The sequence below is a fragment of the Nicotiana tabacum genome, chromosome 17, assembly GCF_000715075.1.
Source record: "Nicotiana tabacum cultivar K326 chromosome 17, ASM71507v2, whole genome shotgun sequence".
NCBI lineage: Eukaryota > Viridiplantae > Streptophyta > Magnoliopsida > Solanales > Solanaceae > Nicotiana > Nicotiana tabacum.
Genome location: NC_134096.1, coordinates 89975007 through 89997626, shown reverse-complemented (window position 1 = coordinate 89997626; position 22620 = coordinate 89975007). Strand labels below are relative to the sequence as shown.

The following is a 22620-nucleotide window of genomic DNA, read 5'->3' as shown; positions in this document are numbered from 1 at the left end:
TCTTCGCCAAGCAACCACCTGGATTTGAAAATCATGAGCATCCTGAGCACGTCTTTAAACTTGACAAGGCTTTATATGGGCTAAAGTAAGCTCCTCGAGCTTAGTATGAAAGGTTATCAAAATTTCTTCTAGAAAATGGCTTTACAAGAGGAAAAATTGACAACACACTTTTTCTAAAGAAACAAGGGAGGAACCTACTCATTATGCAAGTCTATGTTGATGACATCATTTTTGGAGCAACAATCAACTCTGTGTGTGAGGAATTTGCAAAACTCATGGGAAGTGAGTTTGAAATAAGCATGATAGGGGAATTGAATTTCTTCCTAGGATTACAAGTGAAGCAAATTCACAAGGGGAAAATGATAAGCCAACAGAAGTACATTAAGGAGCGGCTGAAGAGATTTGACATGGAAGCATAAAAAATTATTGATACTCCCATTGCCATAACCACTCGACTGGACATGGATGAACCTGGTTCCTCTATGAATGAGACCATGTATAGAGCTATCATAGGTTCACTCTTGTATCTCACAGCAAGTATACCAGATATTGTCTTTAATATGGGTCTTTGTGCCAGGTTCCAATCGAATCCAAAGGAATCTCATCTGAAGGCAGCCAAAAGAATCCTCAGATATCTCAAAGGAACACAGGGCCTAGTTCTCCATTATCCCTCGGGAGATAATTTTGATTTAGTCGGGTATGTTGATGCTGACTATGCAGGGTATCTGGTGGATAGGAAAAGCACTTCTGGCTGCTACCTCTCAACTGTAGAAGCTAAATACGTGGTTGCTACCTCTTGTTGTACTCAACTACTGTGGATTAAGTAACAGCTAGAAGACTTTGGAGTGTTCTCTGATTGCGTACCCTTACTGTGTGACAATACCAGTGCACTCAACATGGCCAAGAATCCAGTTCAACATAAGAGAATAAAGCACATCGATGTGCGACACCATTTTCTCAGAGACAATGTTGAAAAAGGGCTCATCTGTTTAAAATTTTGCAGCACAGAAGATCAAATTGCAGACATATTCACCAAAGCACTGAGCAGAGAACACTTTGAAAGAATCGCTTAGAGCTAGGGTTGATAAAACCAAGCCGAGGACCTGATCCCTCGATGATTGGCTATGAAAGAAATTTATAGGTAAATTAGCTAAAAAGTATTTTCTGGCAAAGTCTAACTCATCTCTATACCGTTATAGGTAGACACGCATGATGATTACAGAGCAAACAAGTAGCTAATGCATTGCACGTTGATCAAAGGATGAAGATTATATTTTGAACTTTTTTTTCATGGAACCTGGTTCCCTCGACACAGGTTAGTAGTTTCTATGCACTCTCATGCATAATTTTTTAAAACAGTTGAAACGGTGCCACGTCATTACGCTGTCAGTTTCTTTTCTTTCCCGATTTGTGAACCCAAACGTCTCACCTGTTATGAAGCGACCCAACTACCTAAATTGCCACCTATTCCTAACCGGTCCCTCACCCCTCGTAAATGCACCCTTTTACAATCATTTTCATCACTGTTTACATCAAAAAATCTAAAATTTCCCTTTTTCTTTCTTCAAACCAAAATCTCTCCTCTTCAACTCACTGGACTCTACCATGTCTGAACACCAGGAAACACAAGATGTTCCTAGTGTCATCCCCACTGAGTCCTCACCTGTTGAAACGCCAGTGATAGAACCCACACACTCAACTTCGACCAGTCCACACCCTAAGATAGAGTCACAACCACCCTCTGCTTCCTCTCCAACCTAATCGAGTACTGGTTCTCATCAGAGTCGCAAAATTTCGACTCCCAAGAAGTTTGTGGTTGTGACCTCTCCTTCTGCCTCGCCGAAAAAAATGGTTGAAGAAGATATAGTAGAAGAAGAAAAGAATCAAGAAATTTCCAATCCACCAATGGAAGAAAGCTCTGGCAAAGATCAAGATGTTGGTCATATCCATGATGAATCGATAATGACAGCCCCTGGCCTTGAGTCTACATGTAATACTCCTCCTACTTTTGGGTTTACCATAGGGTTACAAAAACAAGAGGCCATAGAAAATATATTGTCAATAGCTGCTGAGGGATGTGTTATTGAGGATGGCAAAGGTGTGTCTGAGTCTTAGGGGGAAGAAAATAGTACACTAGTGGAGAATAGGGAACTTGTGCCTGTTGAATCATCAGCACCGGCCAGTACTATTGGGGCACCAACTGAGGGACCTGATCCCTCTAGCCAAGAGGAGCCAACCCTTGGTTCCTCGCAGACAACCCAGGTTAGTACTGACCCTGCTCCCTTTCCTCACTTTTACGTTGAGCCCTTGTCCATGATTGTTCCTGAAATAAGATCTTTATCTTAAGAAGAAAAATGAGGATAATGAAGATGATTATGATAATGTGGCTATTGCTAGCTTTATCAAGGTTAGGAGTAGATATGCTACTACTCAAGTGCCAACTCTTAAGAGACCTACCACTAGGTTGCAAAAGAAGGAGGCCCTTGAGTCTGTTATTAAGAAAAGCCAATAACAACGAAAAAGGAGAAGATTGGTGAAGGATGGGAAGGTTGTGAGTGAGAAAGTAGTGATTGTTGTCAATGTTGATGATGAAGTGGATAAGGAACCTGGTTCCTTAACTCACAAGTTCTCACAGAAGCACGTTTTCCCCAAGTCAAAAAAGGGGGTCCTCTATGAGTACGAAGAGTTTTTCAAAGTTGAAGGTGACAACTCTGGTAAAAAGGTAGTTGGGGAATCTGGAGAAAAAGTGACAGAAGAATCAGTTGAAAAAGTGTCTAAGAAGAGGATGTTTGGGAAATCTGTTGAGAAAGGAAAGAGTGCTCGCAAATCATTAAAAAGGAAGGGTGATGCCAGTGAGGAACCTGGTTCCTCCAAAAAGGCCAAGGTTGATGATACCCAGGATGCTGATAAGGAAAAATTAAAAAATCAAAAGGTGTTGTGGGGACGTACATTTGCCCTGATATTCTGGATTTGGCTGGCATGCGCCAATTGGTAGAGATCTGTGAATTCCAACAGTGGACACACCTGTTCACAGATGATAATCCCAAAGTTTATGAGGAAGAAATGCACAGTTTTTATGCCGATTTCTTTACAGTTGATGATGATCATATTTGTATGATGATAAATGATGTTAATTTTATGATGGACTTTGTTATGCTGGGAACTATTTTGGGAGTGCCTGCTAAGGGTTTGTCTTCTGTTCAGGGAATCTGCTTTTCAAACTTTAGAAATGCTATCTTGAAGGATAAGGTTGTTCAACAAGGGGAACGGGTACACAAGAAGGCCCTCCTTCCTATGTATCAATTGCTGTTTGAATTGGTGAACAAGGTTTTGCTCCCTCGTGCAGAGAGAAGGTCCATTACATATCGAGCAGACCTGGTTCTCATGGAAGCACTAGATGGCTACACAACTATCAACAACCTTCCTGGCATTATGATAGAACACACGCAGAAGGTGGCAGGGTTCAAGGATGGTAATTATGGGTAACCTTACGGATTTCTCCTTACTAAGATTTTTGAGTTCTTCAAAGTCCCTTTGGGAAAACTAAAGTAAGTACTCGTAAGCAAACCTTCTCCAAGACCACCCTCGAGGAATGTGAGTGCATTGATAAGGTTAGAGGGATTGGCAGCACTTCTACTATCTCCCAATTGATCAGCGCCCAAAACAATGCCACTGATGAGATAAGGAAACTGAAGGCAAAGAATGCCATTCTTGAGGGTCAGCTAAGTCAGCTTCAGGAAACACCGGGTTCCAGCAGTTCTCAAAGCACAGAGGTTGCCCGTCTGATCAAGGAAAATATCGACCTCAGGAAACAGGTTGAGGACCTGAAGGAGAAACTGCTCAATGAGCAGATGTCAGCCAATGCTCGAATGGGCATCATTCTTAAAACCCTTGCATCTACATATAAGCCTTCCCCTTCCAGTGCTCCCTAAAAAGTATTCCCTTTCCAGATTCAAGTCTTAGTGTATGTCCCTTGTTTTAGTAATGATGATGTTTATGACTGATACTTGTGTTTTTACTGTTTTTACTTTGTGGATGTGTTAGTACAATGGAACTGCTCCCTGCTTAATATCCAAATGTTAATGAAAGCTTCCTAATTTTGTTATGTATGCCTTGCTCTTATGTTCTGTCTTTAGTCATGATTGTGTGCACATATGTGGCATGAGTTAACCAAGATGGACTTCTTTTTGCTTATTGCTTGATGCTAATCTTTCTATGATGCCAAAAGTGGGAATAATAAACTGAAGGGAACAAGATAGGGAACATATTTAGGGGGAATACAGGTTATGCGTATGTCATTCTGGTTCTCAGAAGAAATTTCAATTATGAGTTTGTCATCATCAAAAATGGGAAAATTGATAAGTTCTATGTATCCCTATTGTTATATGTATCCATGTTATATTTTGATGATCTAACAAACTTAATGCTAAGAACCAGATAAGGAACCTATTACACATTCTCAAGTACTTAAGATCAACAAGTCTCAAAGTCGGGTTATCATTCAACTCTTCAGAGTTAGAGAAATAGCAGGGGGAATAGATGGACATCTGTTCCCTTGGTCACCATACTAGTCAACTTCCCAACAGCTGTAAAGTTGTTGTCTGCACATGCAACAGTATAACACAGTGCATCAGTCAACTTCATTGGGAATGCTCATGTACCAAACATGCTTGCATGATTCAAGTGTTGTCACCAATGTTATATTAACATTAAGCCAAAGACAAAACATTACTGAACTTTTGAAGAATCTATCAAGCACCCTCGGCAGTGATTAATCAATCTGGCAAGCGATTCTCAAGAGCATCAAGAACAAAGAACAACATAACAACGGACCAGTTCTCTGTATTGAGTTATTACATGTCCTTAGTTGTGTTGCATATTTGTTAAAGTTCTTTACTTGTAATTCATACTTAACTTAGTTAGAAGCATTGTGTAGGAAACCTTTGAAAATCATAAACCCTTGTGTTTGTGTCTTGGCTTGGTTTAGTCGTGTTGTAAGTTTTTGTAATAGAGTTATTATAAAGTGGCTTGTAATAGAAGTGTTACAAGTTAGTGAGAGATTAAGAGATTAATTCATAGGTTACAATAGATTGTAATCTAAAGTTTGCTCAGTAGTAAAGTTGAAATCCTACAAGGGTAGGTCATGGTTTTTAATTCCACGAGCTGGGAGTTTTTCACGTAAAACTTCTTTACGTCATTTACTTACTGCAGTGTGCGTGTGTTATGTGGGAACTAATAGCGAACCTGGTTCTCTACATAGTTTGATGGACCCACACAAGGCTCGATCTCAAACAGACTATGTGTTTACTTGTGGAGGCACTGTCGTATCTTGGTAATCGACTAAGCAATCAATCATGGCTATTTCATCTAATCATGCTGAGATAATTGTTATTCACGAAGCAAGTTGAGAATGTGTGTGGTTGAGGTCTATAATACACCTTATTCGAGACAAATATTTTTTGAAATATGACAAACTACCCACGATTTTGTATGAAGACAGTGCAACATGCATAACCCAATTGAAGGGAGGATTCATAAAAGGAGATAGTACAAAGCACATTTCACCGAAGTTATTTTTCACACACGAGCTTCAGAAGAATGATGATATCAATGTGCAACAGATTCGTTAAAGTGATAATATGGTTGATTTGTTCACCAAATCTATACCGACGTCAACCTTCAAGAAATTGGTTTACAAGATTGAGATGCAAAGGCTCAAGGATGTGAATTGATGTTCTCATCAAGGAGAGTTAATACACGTTGTACTCTTTTTCCCTTACAAGGTTTTGTCCCACTGAGTTTTATTTTAGTTAAGATTTTAACGAGGCACACTATCTATTGAGTAGACATTCAAGGGGAGTGTTATGAATAGAATTGTACTTAGAGTGAGTTTCTATTTTTTAAAAAATTTGTTACTTTGTGGCTAAGTCATTATTCCTCTATAAATAGAGGGGATTTACTCCATCGTAAATCATCCGATTCAATAAGAATTACCTCTCTCTTTTCCTTGCAATATTCTCCTTTTCTTTATTGTTTTATTTCATCTTATAAATATACCTCTTCAATCTCGAGTTCGTTACGTTTTACAAGTGCTAATGTATTCATAATGCATAAAAATTCTTAAGGTAAAAAAAACATTAATTATAGTTATAATTTTGTCCAATATATTCTTTTTTTTAAGGATAAAGATGATCTCAATATTACACTTTTTCTCTTTTCTAGAAAAAGAGAAGATCAAATAGTTATATTATGTCGCCAATTTACACAATCACATTTACAAAAAAACAAAAACAAATTAAGCGAAAATGGTTTCAAATTTCAACCATCAAATCCACACGCACTATCCGAGCAACATAACAAATAAATGCCACTGCCAATTCAAGAAAATAATTAAAAATTCAAGGCCTTCGTTTTGCTGCTCCAACGCCAGGCAGTGATAAGACTAGGCTCTTGCGCGAGAATGTTGACGAGTACAAAGGCCTTGGTGATGCTAATTGATTCCATTGTTGAAGGATTAATAAAGAGAGTTGCTGAGATTATGTAAACAAAAATGGATTTTTAAGAGAAAAGGAGATAAAAAAGGAAACAAAAAGAGGCGCTCTGGTGATTTGCACGGATAAGCTATGTTCGTGTCGGTATTTGAAAATTATCCACAAATTTGACACATGCGGAAAAAACTTCCACCGAAAGCATGCGGAAGTGTCACGACCCAAAATCCACCGGTCGTGATGACACTTAATCAATCATGCTAGTTAAGTCAACTAATAATGATTCAATTTCAATAATATTAATAAGACAATTAAACAACGAAATTATCTGAATCTTTACATTTCCCAAGTATTGGTAGTACAAATTATGAGCTTCTAAGAATAGAGTTTACAAAGCAGAAATGAAATAAATACATCGTCTGTTTGAAAAGTACATAAACAGAGTTTTATAGATCTAAGGCTACCATGAACAAGAGACAGCTACAACCGAGACGCAGGTACATCTTCAAATCCAGCTACCATCGAATACAACAACATCAACGGCCAACATCTGCACGCAAGGTGCAAAAGTGTAGTATGAGTATAACCGACCCCATGTACTCAATAAGTAACAAACCTAACCTTAGGTTGAAAGTAGTGACGAGCTAACAGAAAAGTCGGGTCCAATACCAATATCCCACAACAGTTCATAACAGCATAAAACACGTAACAAAAGAGTATCTCGGAATTTAAAAGGCTCAGTCCGTTCACAGTTCCAGAAAATAGGCATTTCTTTTCAAGTATCTCCGTGAAAATTAAAATCTTTTACCGAAAAAGCCAAAATACGAGTAAGTTTGAAAACTGTGATTTTTTTCCAAAATGCCTTTCAACAAATAGTAAGATGTTTTATTTTTAGATAGCATGAGGAAAGTACTTCTCTATGCCTACATACAAATGTCCCCAAAACTGGGTAGTAGAAGAAAATGCACCTCTATGCATGTATCTCAAGTACGCATGTCAAATGCAATGCATCTCGATGATGAGCTCATGTATTCACACTCCCAGAGTACTCAATCTCACTGTCTCACATTCTCTCTTATTATGCTCAGCACACTCAATCATACAACGCTGTATCATACAGTAGGTACCTGCACCAACTAGGGGTGTACAGACTCCGGAGGGGCTCCTACAACCCAAGCGTTATAATTCGCACGGACAACTCACGTGCTGCACGGACAACTCACGTGCCATAATATCAATATCTGGAATCGCATGGACAACTCACGTACCGCACGGATAACTCACGTGCTATAATATCAACATCTGGAATAGCACTGACAACTCACGTGCTATAGTGACAACATCCTCACAAACAGGCCCCTGACCTCACTGAGTCATCAATCTCTCCAATCTCACTCACGGACTCACAGTGTCATGAAACTAGCCCGACAATAATGACATGATGTATCGATAAATAACTCAGACCGAGATATGATACGAAAGCAAGAATATGACTGAGTACGAAATATCAATGAAATCAGTGAGATGACAGTAAGAAACGACCACTATGGGTCCAAACGAGTACGCATGTTGCGCATGTAATCGGTCTCAATGAGTAATATTTTTAAGGAATTATATAAATATTCTATTAAAATACTTTTGCAATTATCGACTTGTTACCTAATTAAAATAAGGACTTTCATGGGCGTTTTGGTCTTTCAACCAAATCCTCCAATTTCCCTCAATATGATTCTGAGGTGCGGATCCCATGCTCACTTTTAACCTTTTTTCAAATTTAATTTATTTTTATCTGCAAGTATTCTTTTTCTAACCTCATTCTATGGGTATTCATGTTTTTCCTCCTAGACACTTGATTCTTATGAAACAGATTAGAAACCCTTTCTGTCTCTTTTCCATAAAATTTTCAACCGTTGGTCCAAAACAGCTGAAGAACTTGATTACCTTCAAAAGAATTTGCTATGTATATATATAACTTGCATAAAAATTACCGGTACCGGCTCTGATACCAGTAATTTAATATATACTACAAAAAATAAAAAGGTAAATTCGTAAGTCGGTAAATATTTAATGTTTTAGAAATTTATTATAAAATCTATCTCTATAATTAATTACTTATATTTTATATTATTGCACTAATTTTTATTTGATTGATATTAATAAGATATTTTATTCTTGTATTTAATGCCTATTTATTTATTATTTAATTTTAACATTATATATGATTGATTATCATTTTTTACTTTTTTATTTTTTTAAAAAAAATACTTTCACTATAGATAGATATATAACATAGATTAAGAAAAAAATTGTGATACTAAAAAAGTAAACAAAAAAAATCTAGACCAAGACTGATAAGATCGAGGATAAATTATGTATTTTAAAAATATAATTGAGTTCGAAGGAGTAGAATGTCTATTGTTTAATGTTGGAAGATGAGTTTGATTTTTAAGACGAAGTTAGGGATCAAAATAATTTTCATCCATATTCTAACATAAAATAATCGATTTTAATGAAAATTTATCTATTGTCGTAAACATCTCTCTTATCCATCGACCTTGATAATTTATTATTTAATTTTTTAATTATCCTGATTTTACAAAAATAAAAAAGTGAATAAAGGTATTTACCTATTTTACTAAAATCTCTCAAACCCATGACTTAGGTTTCTTTCTCGGTTCTACTCTCTTAGCCTCTCCCCGTCTCTCTTCCGCCGCTTACGACTCTACTTTCACATGTAATTTCCTCTATTTGATTTTCCTTCATTTTGAGTTAATTTTAGTGTTACTTTCACAGTTAATTCATGAGTTTCTTTGATAATGTTCATTTTATTAAGAAACATTGAATATATATAAAGGATTCATTTAGCGGAGCAAAACAAGTTTTGGATTAAGCCGTAGTTGATTGATGTATGCTCTACTTAACTGAAAACTCGCCTTGTTGTTTTGTTTTGTATGTGTTCTCTCTATTTTTCATTATGCTCCTTAAGACACAATACTTTATTTTAGCTACTTTAGGTCCAATATCTGTTAGGAGTCTCTTGATTAGAGAAATTATTGAATATTGGACTGCGACCATTCTAAATGGAGCAACATGGGTAGTGAGAGTTCATATAGCTGACCCCAAATAACTTGGAGTTGAGATGTGTGAGCATCTAATTTTTGCCCCACATAGGAATTTACTCCTAAAAATAGTCCAGAATATTTTTAATTGCTTTTATAGTATTTTAGGAACTTTTCTTTTATTTGTTTTGTATTTATTTCCATAAAAGGTCATTCATGTTTTAGAGTTGATTCCATAGAAGGTCATTCATGTTTTATAAATTTCTCACTAAAATTACTTATGTGTTTCCATGGCCACAACTTCAGTTATTTGAGAGAATTGTTCTAGTTCCCATATACAGATTTAACTATAAATACTCCTTCTGTTGTATATATATATATATATATATATATATATATATATATATATATATATTATCGGCTATTATTTTTAGAAGCGGCTAAAATATACTTATATTTCTTCTATTTTAATTGGGTAGTTATTTATTAGACTGAAATAAAAAATAAAAAAACGTAAAATTGTTAATTTTAACCAATTTTTAGAGCTAGCATTTCAGCTTTAATATGACAATCTGTAAATATTTTTTTATATAACCAATTTATCATATATATCTCCTAATAAAACAATAATATTTCTTTTCTTTTGCCAGTAGTATTCTATAACAATATACAACATACCCTAAACCCAGTAGTATTCTAAGAATCCATGTAAGTGACTTTTGCATTCGTTTTCTTCGTCTTTTTTGTTTCCAGCTTCTTCGCCGTCTTGTCTTCTCTTAGGTTCTTTTTTTTCTTTGTCCGTATAGGCTTTACTCTTAGTTATTTATACATTGATTTAAATATCATGTATTTATCTTCTTCTTTTTTGATACAGGAAGTATCCGCAATCAAAATTGTGGGGTCGATCTACTTGATTGCACCTCTTATAATAATGTTGCTCATATTAATTGTGTTCCAGATCTCAAAAAGAATCAAGGAAGACATGTTTATTCTTCTTGTGACCATTAAAGAAGCCCAAGAGTCACCTAATGCGGTGGCTCCTTACAAACATCCTCTTTGCTTGGAACCCAAGAATCCAATTAAACGTTTTCATAAATTTTATCTAACAGGAAAATCCCCTAAAACGGATGTGGCTTTTTATTAGCTGGTGTTTCTTTTTTGCTTATTAGCTGATGTTCCTTTTTGCTCCAACTCAAATCTTTCATGTTTATGTTAGATTCAGTTGAAAATATCATGCAACTTGTATGTCATGCATGATAATGAAACACAGTTACATGGAACATAATAAGGTGGCTCACATGCTAGCAATGGAATGAGCAAAAACTAATTTTTTGAGAAGAACAACAATGCTGAAAGTTCCTCCGGTGTTTGCAAATGAAACCTTTTGGGCAGACATCCTAGGAACTATAGTACCTAGAACTATTTTGGATTATAATAGTGATAGTTCGGAATAATTTATGTGGGGAAAACCAGTACCCCCTAACAATCACAACTCTGTTTACTTATTATTAATATATGATAATCTCTTTTTAAAAATTACTTTCACTATAGATAAATATATAACATAGATTAAGAAAAATATTGTGATACTAAAAAAGTAAACAAAAAAAAATATAGATATTTTAAAAATATAATTGAATTTGAAGGAGCAAAATGTCTATTGTTTAATATTGGAAGAGGAGTTTGATTTTTAAGACGAAGTTAGGGGATCAAAATGATTTTCACCCATATTCTAACATAAAATAATCGATTTTAATGAAAATTTGTCTATTGTTGTAAATATTTCTCTTATCCATCGACCTTGATAATTTATTATTTAATTTTTTAATTATTAATACTTTATTTTAGCTACTTTAGGTCCAATATCTTTTAGGAGTCTCTTGATTAGAGAAATTATTGAATATTGGATTGCGACCATTCTAAATGGAGCAACATGAATAGTGAGAGTTCATATAGGTGACCCCAAATAGCTTGAAATTGAGATGTGTGAGCACTTAATTTTTGCCCCACATATGAATGTACTCCTAAAAATAGTCCAAAATATTTTTAATTGATTTTATAGAATTTTAGAAACTTTTCTTTAATTTGTTTTGCATTTATTTGCATTGTTCATGCATATTTAGGAATGTTTGAAATTATAAAAAAATCATCAAAAATAATTTTTATCTTTCATTTAGTGTATTAATTGCATTTGAGAATTAATCATAGGTTAAAAGGATGAGTAAAACAAAAATCACAAAAAAAATATATACATTAGCTTTGATCAATTAGTTTAATTAATTAGTTAAAATGCTAATTAGGTCGTTTTGGCAAAACAAATTCAATTAGTAGTAATGTGGCTACTTTTGAAAGATCAAATAAAAGAGGAACAAGGTCTTTTGCTTCTTGTTCTAAATTGGCCCAATTCCGGCAGCCCAAAAACCCACCTGCCCGACCCGTCTGGCCCAACCGGATCCCCCTTCTTCGTTAAAACATCCCAGATTCCCCAAAACCTAGACAGAAACGGATACCCCCTTGACTAAACCCTAGCCTCCTCCTCCTCCTCCTCTTTCACTCTCTCAAGAACAAAATTCCCCTCACACCCAAAGAACCCTAGGAGCCTTCTCTTCTTCCTCAACACACGCACACACGAAAAAGAAAAAAAAAATAACAGAGAACGGAAAAGGGAAAAAAGGCTGAAAAAACATAGGGAAAAAGGCAAAGAAACCTTAGAGCTAGAGGTCTTAAAATTTACCGGCAGAAGCCCCAAAAATTCCTTCTTCTTCACCTTAGTTTAGCCTAATGTTCACCACCCATTTTCCTCAATGGAAGCACCCACAAACCTTTTCTAAAACACCTGAAACTACTGCAATACTCAGCTGAAACAAACGCAGCAAAACAGCTTCATCTCAACCCACAAAACACTATTGTGATTTGGAGGTCGCATTCGAGGTCCCGGAGCCGCTGCGCTTCTGTTAGTCGAACTGCGGTTAGCATTTTTGGCTCCGGAATTGTTGTCGGCTTTGGTCGTTGCTAGCTGAACAGTCATCGTTTCTGTACCAAACTTTGCTCGGAAGTTTTCTGTTAAGTAAAGTTTAGTTTGAGGCACTTACAAAGGTCTGTTTCTTTATCTACTGTTTCAATGGTATTATGTTTGCTTTAGTTGGTATCGCTTTAATTAAATGCTTGATTTGTTTTTCTGTTTAGTTTCTTGTAGATATTTTCCTTTTAGCTTTGTGTATTTTATCTGCGTTCAGCTTCATTATTTCTGAGTGCCTTATGTTTGGTTCGTCATTTTCGCTTGGTGTTGTCTCATGTTTGTTACTGCATCTTCTCGTTAATCATGGAAATTGCAAAGATTAATTGAATAATGAGGGGATTAGTAATAATGGGCCATGTGTTTGCTTGTTAGAAATTAAAAGGTTGTGGGGTATAAGTTGATTGTAACGTTATTGGATTGTGGGTGCTGGATAGAGCTAATTGGAATGTGTTAAGTTTGATTATTAATGGGCCGCGGAGTTTAGTTGAAATCTGGAGGTAATCTGGCCATTTATTTGGCCTGACATGAGTGAGTTGGACCATGCTCCTTTCATCCTAACAGATAAGTATCAAACGCTAGCATGTAGTCAACCAAATACACAAGTTTGTCAAAATTATCGACAATCATACATCTTTCTCCACAATAATATTTGATCCATAAGTCATGGCCTCACAATAATCTCAAAGTAGAAAAAAATAATCCATGAATGCGTTAGAATGCTTTAGGTACGCTTTTTTTTTAATTAATCAAATTATCGTGATCATGTATACGTTCACGTGACATAATTACGGGTTACAAAATTAAGATCAAAGTATGCATTCACGCAACTTTGAGCGAAACAATCTTAATAATTAATAAAGCGTGATTAATTGTGTACACATACGCGTGACATGATTTTAGCGCCCCAAATAAAACGGATTTACACACGTGATCCGTTTCAAAGATAAATTCATAAACGCCATAATTAAAAGCGATAAAAGGTAAAAAAACACACAGGTTTTAAAACACATAATTAAACAAATTAATTAAGCCAGGTATGATTAAGCGACCATGCTAAAATCACGGAACCCGGGAATGCCCAACACCTTCTCCCGGGTTAACAGAATTCCTTACCTGATCTTTTGGTTTTCGCGGACTTTAAAACAGAGTCAAATTTCCTCGATTTGGGATTTAAAATAAACCGGTGACTTGGGACACCATATAATTATTCCAAGTGACGACTCTAATTAAATAAATATCCCCATTTCAGATGTCACTTTGATTGGAAAAACTCTCTATTCTTCGGGAAAAAGGTGTGACAAGATGTAGTGTTGTTGTTTGATAACTGAGAAATCCATGGTTTCTAGTTTCAGAACACTGTGGATAATGAGCGTGTCCCTTTATCCTCTCCACGTAAATACCCGTCATGATTTAAAGTTGCAATGTGCGAGTACTATACATATCACATTGTATTACCTTTTCTGTTGGACCAAAGCCTTGTGGCTATTTTTTGTCCCCTGAAACCCATTTTAGGTATGATATCGAAATCTATGCAGCTGGTGGTTATATTTAGGATCAGCCCAAACCATTGCTGTATAATTTGGGTGATACTGGAATTTCATTTAGCATTTGGATAAAGTACTGAAGGTGGCACTTTTTCTTTTTGGCTTTTGAGGTACTAGAACAAAGACGTCGACCTATGTGTGTTGCTGGAGCTTTCAGAACAAGAAATGCTATTATTTGTTTGTTTTTTCTAAAAGAATGCACTTACATGTGTTTGTATATTTACGTGGCCTCAATTTCGAAATGAATGGTTGAACTAAAAAGGAAAGATATTTGGTTCTATCTACGTACAATTTTCTGATGAAGGTTTTCTTTTTTTTCTAAAACAAAGTGAAAAGGAAACATAAAGTTAGATCCTTTTTTACAGCCATAATCACGGTTTTCTCCTTTTTATCTTAAGCTGTTGTCTAAGGAAAGATAGATGATATTAATTAATGGGGAATCTAAAATGTAGGTGATGTTTGAAGTTTTATCTGGTTTTAATTTAAATCTGTTCAAGAAGTGCACTTATTTGTGCTTCTTCTATCCTTGGACTAAAGCCTAAAGGTTACCTGAAAATAAAAGAACTCTTGATCATGGCCACCTTTATATTTCCTTTTCACTTATTTTTTAAGCCATAGCATTGAGATTACTGGAATTAAATTTCCAGTAGCTTGTCCTTGGCGCCTTGCAGCTTCTATGGTAATTTGGAGCCGCAGTACATAAAAGGAATCTCTTACCAACCAGATATGACATTAGACTTTGGTGTTGCAATATATCACATACTTGTTAGGTTGATTTGGTAACTTAAAATTGTTGATGCATATTTCATAATGTTTTGGTCCTTATTATGCTTACTGCTGTCTTGTGTATCTCTTTCCAGCCATGGCACAAGACACAGGCATGTTTACAGTGCATCGAACAATTGGAAGTGTTTTATGCTGCAAATGTGGTATTTCTATGCAACCAAATGCTGCCAATATGTGTGCCAACTGCTTGAGGTCTGAAGTTGACATAACAGAAGGTCTCCAGAAGCATGTTATCATATGTCATTGCCCTGAATGTGATGGCTATTTGCAGCCTCCGAGGACTTGGCTTAAAGCCCAATTAGAATCAAAGGAGCTACTGACATTCTGTGTGAAGAGGTTGAAGAATTTGAATAAAGTTCGTTTAGTACATGCAGAGTTCATTTGGACTGAACCTCACTCCAAGAGAATCAAAGTCAAGCTGAAGGTTCAGAAAGAGGTTCTTCACGGAGCTATCCTTGAGCAGGCCTACACTGTTGAATATGTTATCCAAGACCAAATGTGTGAATCTTGTACGAGGGTTCAGGCTAATCCTGACCAGTGGGTGGCTGCAGTGCAACTGCGACAGCATGTTTCTCACAGGCGGACGTTCTTCTATTTGGAACAGCTTATTCTTAAGCATGATGCCGCTGCTCGTGCTATAAGGATTAAGCAAATGGATCAAGGAATTGATATTTTCTTCTCTAATCGTAGTCATGCTGTGAAATTTGCGGAGTTTATAGGGAAAGTGGTTCCAATTCGGAGCCGTAATGACAAACAACTGGTGTCTCATGATACCAAGAGCAGCATTTACAACTACAAGTATACTTTTTCAGTTGAAATTTGCCCAGTTTGCCGTGAGGACTTGATTTGTCTTCCGCCAAAAGTTAAAGATGGTTTGGGGAATCTAGGGCCACTTGTGATCTGCACCAAGGTGAGTAATAACATTGCTTTACTTGACCCATTTACTCTCAGGAACTGTTTTCTGGACGCGGAACAGTATTGGAGGGCGTCTTTTAAGTCCCTACTTTCGAGTAGGCAGCTTGTGGAATATATAGTTCTAGATGTTGAGAGTGTTTCTTCTGAGGTCAATATTGGTGGATCTAAGTACGCTTTGGCAGATGCCCAAGTAGCTCGTGTATCTGATTTTGGCAAGAATGATACAATTTTCAATGTACGAACACATCTGGGGCATCTTCTAAATCCTGGGGATTATGCACTTGGGTATGACTTATATGCTGCTAATAGTAATGATAATGAGCTGGACAAGTATAAAGGTTTTGTTCTCCCAGATGTGATACTTGTTAAGAAAAGCTATGAAGAGAAATGGCAGAAGAAGTGTGGGAAGCCTCGTTCATGGAAACTGAAATCTCTAAATATGGAGATTGATGACAATGTAAAGGGTAGAGACCATGAAGAGAAGATGAGCTCTGAGTATGAACAATTCTTAAGAGATTTAGAGGAGAATCCTGATTTGAGATTCAACATATCTCTTTATCGCAACAGGGAGTATCAGCCATCAGAAATGGCATCTGTGGCTGATGGGGATGATGCCCCTACTGTCGCATTGGAGGAATTGTTGGCTGATCTTGATTTAAGTGAAGAGGAAGCTGACAATGATAGCATGAGGGAGTGAATCAAATACTTGAACCTGCGCGTTGTTTATTGGATGCTAAATTCTCTGATGAATTTCGTAAAGCTCAAGGAATCAGTTTTGTTTGGAGCAATTAGGTCCGGAGTCCGGTAGGTGTGATTTTGCTCCCTCATGTTTCTTCCTGTTATTCACCTTGAATGCAAACTACATAAATATGGTGACGAGTATCTCTCTTCTTCAGCACACAGCCATCTTTTCCCGAGTAGAAGTGAAGGACTGCTTCTCAATGGAAGGAATGCATTTTGAAAGATTCAGTTAGATTGGCAGACGAAAAACCAAGTTGGAACAAACTATACTTTAAAATTTTCGTTTCTTTTATGGTGTGGATCTATGGCATGTTTAATTGTTGTTCCATGATTTGTTTATATGTTTTCTATAAACTACTTCTGTGTTGATGCTAAAAGCTTAAAATCTCTCTCTCTCTCTCTCTCTCTCTCTCTCTCTCTCACACACACACACACACACACACACACACACACACACAGAAAGAGAGAGAGAGCACCTGCTGGAGTTGATTGACTGATTGGTCATGTTTGTCACAGTGAATGGAAATTGATAAAGGAACTGAAAATGGATGGTCGTGGCAATTTCCATTTATTGTTTCTTGCTTCCCTTGTGTTAGAGGCTGGATCCGTAATTTAATTCATCTACTGAGCTGACGCCTGAGGAGATGTGAGATATGAAGAGGGAGATTGCGGAGTCCTTCGCCATGAATATTGTGCTTCTACAGGGAGATAGATCGGGAAAAGGAGGATACTATTAATTAGAATTTAATATTAAAGAAAAATAAAAGATCAAGGTTTGAACGATTTTCAGACTTTATGTAAGATTTGATTCAATCAGTCATATTCATACTTGATATTATCAAGTGTAAAGAAACATTGTCTCAGCATATGTCTTTCCACATAAAACCGACTCAAATGGAACCAAACACCATCCCTAGTAAACTCATAAGCTAGGTTTGAATCGCATAAAGAATAAGTGGAGAACACTAGGATAAGCGACCGACCCATAAGAATCAAAATGTTAGACATAAAATAAAATATTTATGCCAAGAGTTGAAAGTAATTTCACAATGCCTGGTTGTGTGCACGAAAGCTTTAGTGTAAAACAATAAAGAATAATAGCATAATAACAAAGTCGTATTGCTACAAATAGTTGCTGGCTACTAGGGGTGTTAATGAATATTTAAAAATCAACTAAATCAACTGAACCGTGCCGTACCGAATCGATTTTTAAGTTACTTGTAATAAAATCATAGGTTTTTTACATAATCTATAACCATACCGATAATTAGGGTATGCCTTTTATTTTATGAAAATAAATCGAAAAAATATCGAACCGTACCGAATAAATTTACAATGTGAAAAATATATTTATATATTAAGTTTAAAAATAATAAAACATCAACTTTTTTTCTTAGGCCTTGGAATTATGAAACAATTACAAGCCAACAAATAATTAACCCAAAATCCTAATTCCCAAACCTATTATGCTACTTCTATTCAAACTAAATTATTTTCAGCATATTTGTGTACGGTCAAAACCGATTCTCAGTCATAAAGACCGGTCGAGACAATGACGTTTCAATCGAAGGGTATCCGCATAGCGAGTTCTGATGAATTCCGAAGTAGAGACGTCGAGCTTCGAGCTATAAGACCAATCAACCGCAAAACTCGATATCATCATCGAGCCCGCGTCCGAATCGGACTACGGGGTAACGACGACCGACACAGGCCCCGAATATCGATGCTAGCTCCAAGGCAGAACCAAGCTCGAACTAAGACTGGGGATTCGATCTAGCACCAAGCTCGAGTCAGTGTCAAGCTCGCAGACAAGAGCCGTTACAACCGCACCAAGGGAGAGAATCTTGGCGAGAATCAAGGGAGAGACAAACCATCATGGGTTCTCCACTATATGCATTATTTTATGTTATTACAAATAAAGTAGTGACCCCTACTATAAAAAGGGAGATAGACTGCAATAGGGGGAGGAAGATTTTATTGTACTTGTTCTTCTAATATTTTTTAGTCTTCCCGTCTATCATTTTCCCATTTCATAGCAAAAAATACCTGTATCGTCATTTTGTATCAAAGAAATTTGCATACCCTTAGAACAATATCTAAATTTAACGTTATCCGATTTTTCGGGTAAACAATTTGGCGCCCACCGTGGGGCTAAGGGTAACGGTGATTGTTTGATATAAATCTACAGTACACTCCATCTTACAACTTCGAATCACCAATGGCTCTACCTATCGACTTCGAAGCCGGCCTTCAAGATGAAACCAACAACTTGGTGCCCGGGGCCGGAAGGCTACCTGACAACGGCAACGAGGCTCGAATCGAAGAGCCCGAAATTCGAGCCGAAGTACCACTGGATATCAATTCGCAAATAGCTCTAGAAGCGAATCATCGTTCTGAACCGGAGATGAGCGTTCAGGGCGGTGCTCGATCCATAGCCCGAGACATCTACAGCACGGGGGAAATCGGGGTCATCTTGCGTATGATTTTCGAAATGTTGCAAGCCCAACAAGCAGCGATAGCTCAGTTGCAGAGCCAAACTCATATGCAAAGCGGACCGAACTCCAATCCGCTTCTTCGAGAAGTCACCCTAGAACGGAATCCGCCGTAGTGAAATCAAACGAGCAGGAATCGGGGACTGCTCCTGAAATTGCTAAATTGCTCCAGGAACTCACAAAGCGAGTCGAAGCCAACGACAAAAAAGTGGAAACGTATAACGCTAGGGTCGATCAAATTCCGGGGGCTCCGCCAATGATAAAAGGGCTCGATTCGAAAAAATTCATACAAAAGCCTTTTCCCTCGAGCGCGGCCCCAAAACCAATTCCCAAAAAATTCTGTATGCCCAAAATTCCCAAATATAACTATACGACCGATCCTAATGAACACGTCACCTCCTACACATGCGCCATCAAAGGCAACGATTTGGAGGATGATGAAATCGAATCCGTGTTGTTGAAAAAGTTCGGAGAGACCCTCGCAAAATGAGCGATGATATGGTATCACAACTTACCACCGAATTCCATTGATTCTTTCGCCATGTTAGCAGACTCGTTCGTAAAAGCACATGCTGGTGCCATAAAGGTTGTAACAAGGAAATCAGATCTCTTCAAAGTAAAGCAAAGGGGTAACGAGATGCTGAGGGAATTTGTATCCCGATTTCAAATAGAGCGTATGGACTTGCCACAGATCATAGACGATTGGGCCGTACAAGCTTTCACCCAAGGACTGCACGGGCTAAGCTCGACAGCATCACATCGACTGAAACAAAATTTGATCGAGTACCCAACAATAACTTGGGCAGATGTACACAACCGGTACCAATCAAAAATCAGGGTCGAAGATGATCAATTGGGAGCTCTGTATGGGACCGTATGTCAGAACCACACAACCACTAAAAATCAAAGGGAAACCAACAGAGAACGAAGGTCGAACAGAGATCGATACCAACCGTACGACACAGATCGGATGAACAACGGTTCAGCACGTGACACAGTTCGGAACAACCGAAGGATTGATCGGGGGCAAAATTCTTGGGGACTTATGATCAAGAGCGGCTTTGATAAATATATAGATCCTATAGAAATCCCTCGACTATCGGAGTATAACTTCAACATTGGTACATCCACCATCGTATCGGCCATCGGACGCATCAAAGATACCAGATGGCCTCGACCCATGCAAACCGATCCTGCCCAAAGGAATCCCAATCAAATGTGCGAATATCATGGCACCCATGGTCACAAGACGGAAGATTGCAGGCAACTAAGAGAGGAAGTGGCCCGCTTATTTAACAAAGGGCACCTTCGGGAATTTCTGAGCGATAGGGCGAAGAACCATTTTAGAGACAAGGAATTCGGTAAGTGAAACGAGCCAGAAGAACCGCAACACGTCATTCACATGATCGTCGGCGGCGTCGATGCCCCCCAGGGATCGATGCTTAAACACGCTAAAACGTCGATTGTGAAGCGATCTCGAACTCAAGATCATACACCCACAGGGACTTTATCCTTCAGTGATGAAGATACAGAGGGAATCATCCAACCCTATAACAACGCGCTGGTAATATCCGTACTCATGAATAAAACTAAGATTAAGCGTGTGTTAATTGATCCAGGTAGCTCGGCCAATATCATCAGATCGAGGGTCGTAGAACAGCTCGGCCTGCAGGATCAGGTCGTACCTGCAACTTTGGTTCTAAACGGATTTAATATGGCATGTGAAACCACTAAAGGTGAGATTACCCTACCGATAAACGTGGCCGGAACCATCCATCAAACAAAGTTTCATGTGATCGAAGGTGATATGAGATATAACGCCCTCTTCGGAAGGCCGTGGATCCACAGAATGAGAGCCGTACCCTCGACCCTACACCATGTCCTCAAATTCCCAACATCGGGAGGTGTCAAAATAGTGTACGGGGAACAACCGGCCGCAAAGGAAATGTTCTCCGTCGAAGAAGCAAAATCAATATCCTCACCTTCACCAATAAAAGGATCAAGTTCAAAGCAGAGCGCCAAATAGCAATCACAGACATCGGCTTCGACCCGGCCAGGTAAGCAAAACGTTGAAGAGGACGATGATGATCGATGGATCCCTCGATCCTTCGTATCCCCCGATGATTTCAATACCACCAAATCAACAATTGAGGAACGGGAGCAAATCGTACTGATCGAACACTGGCCCGAACAAAAGGTATACCTGGGAACGGGTTTGAGCCCCGAACTCATGAAGAAACTCATTCAATTTCTTATCAATAACATCGATTATTTTTCCTGGTCCCATCTAGATATAACAGGGATCTCGCCGGACATAACGGTGAACCAATTAAGCTTGAACCCTATGTTGAGACCGGTGAAGCAAAAAAGAAGGCCCCAGTCGGAGGAAAAGCATGCATTCATAAAGGACGAGGTAACCAAACTTCTCAAGATAGGGTCCATTCGGGAAGTAAAATACCCAGAATGGTTAGCCAATGTGGTTGTTCAACCTAAAAAAGGAAACAAACTTAGAATGTGTGTGGACTATAAGGATTTGAACAAAGCATGCCCCAAAGATTCCTTTCCACTGCCCAACATCGATCGTATGATCGATGCCACGACCGGCCACGAGATTCTCACCTTTCTCGACGTCTATTCCGGGTATAATCAAATTTAGATGAACCCGGACGATCGGGAAAAGACTTCATTTGTGACCCGATATGGAACATATTGTTATAACGTAATGCCCTTCGGGCTAAAAAATGCAGGAGCTACTTATCAACGCCTAGTAAACAGAATGTTCGAAGAACAAATAGGTAAAACGATGGAAGTCTATATTGATGACATGCTAGTTAAGTCCCTGTGCGCAGAGGACCATTTGGCCCATTTGCAGGAAACGTTCAAGATTCTAAGGAAATTCAACATGAAACTCAACCCCGAAAAATATGCTTTCGGGGTCGGATCGGGCAAGTTCCTCGGCTTCATGATCTCAAATCAAGGAATTGAGATCAACCCCGACAAAATCAAGGCCATCGAAGACATCACCATCGTGGACAATGTGAAAGCTATACAAAGGTTAAAGGGAAGAATTGCAGCCTTAGGCCGGTTCATTTCAAGATCATCGGATCGAAGTCACAAATTTTTCTCCCTACTCAAAAAGAAGAGCGATTTCGCCTGGATGCCGGAATGCCAACAAGCGTTACATGAATTGAAACGATATCTCTCGAGCCCGCCACTGCTTCATACTCCGAAAGCGGACGAGCAGCTCTACCTGTACTTGGCGGTATCGGAATTCACCGTAAGCATCGTCCTAGTTCGAGAAGAGCAAGGTACGCAATTTCCCGTTTATTACATGAGTCGGACCTTAGGAGAAGCGGAAACTAGGTATCTGCACTTAGAAAAATTGGCACTTGCCTTGGTAAGCGCATCTAGAAAGTTAAGGCCGTATTTCCAATGTCACCCCATAAGCGTATTAACCACCTGCCCACTCCGAAATATTTTACATAGGCCCGAACTATCAGGCCGATTGGCCAAATGGGCCATCGAACTTAGTGGGTACGATATCGAATATCAACCCCCCACGACCATCAAGTCTCA

The 22620-nt window shown here is 38.1% G+C and overlaps 2 protein-coding genes and 1 pseudogene across 2 annotated transcripts in view; 2 read left to right on the top strand and 1 right to left on the bottom strand.

Annotated features, from left to right (window-relative positions):
* Positions 1-461: 461 nt before the first annotated feature.
* On the top strand, positions 462-827 carry LOC142171965 (secreted RxLR effector protein 161-like). Its single transcript, XM_075235696.1, has one exon. It carries the CDS (start codon positions 462-464, stop codon positions 825-827), a length of 366 nt encoding a protein of 121 aa, XP_075091797.1.
* Positions 828-6860: 6033 nt separating this feature from the next.
* Positions 6861-22620, bottom strand: part of LOC107787958 (uncharacterized) — a 29116-nt gene continuing 13356 nt past the window's right edge. The window contains exons 6-7 of the transcript XR_012701324.1: positions 17029-17250; positions 6861-7038 (exon numbers count right to left, since the gene is read on the bottom strand). The gene's annotated coding sequence lies outside the window, so the exon portion shown is untranslated. The remainder of the gene's footprint in view (positions 7039-17028; positions 17251-22620) is intronic.
* Positions 12037-16937, top strand: LOC107806458 (uncharacterized; annotated as a pseudogene).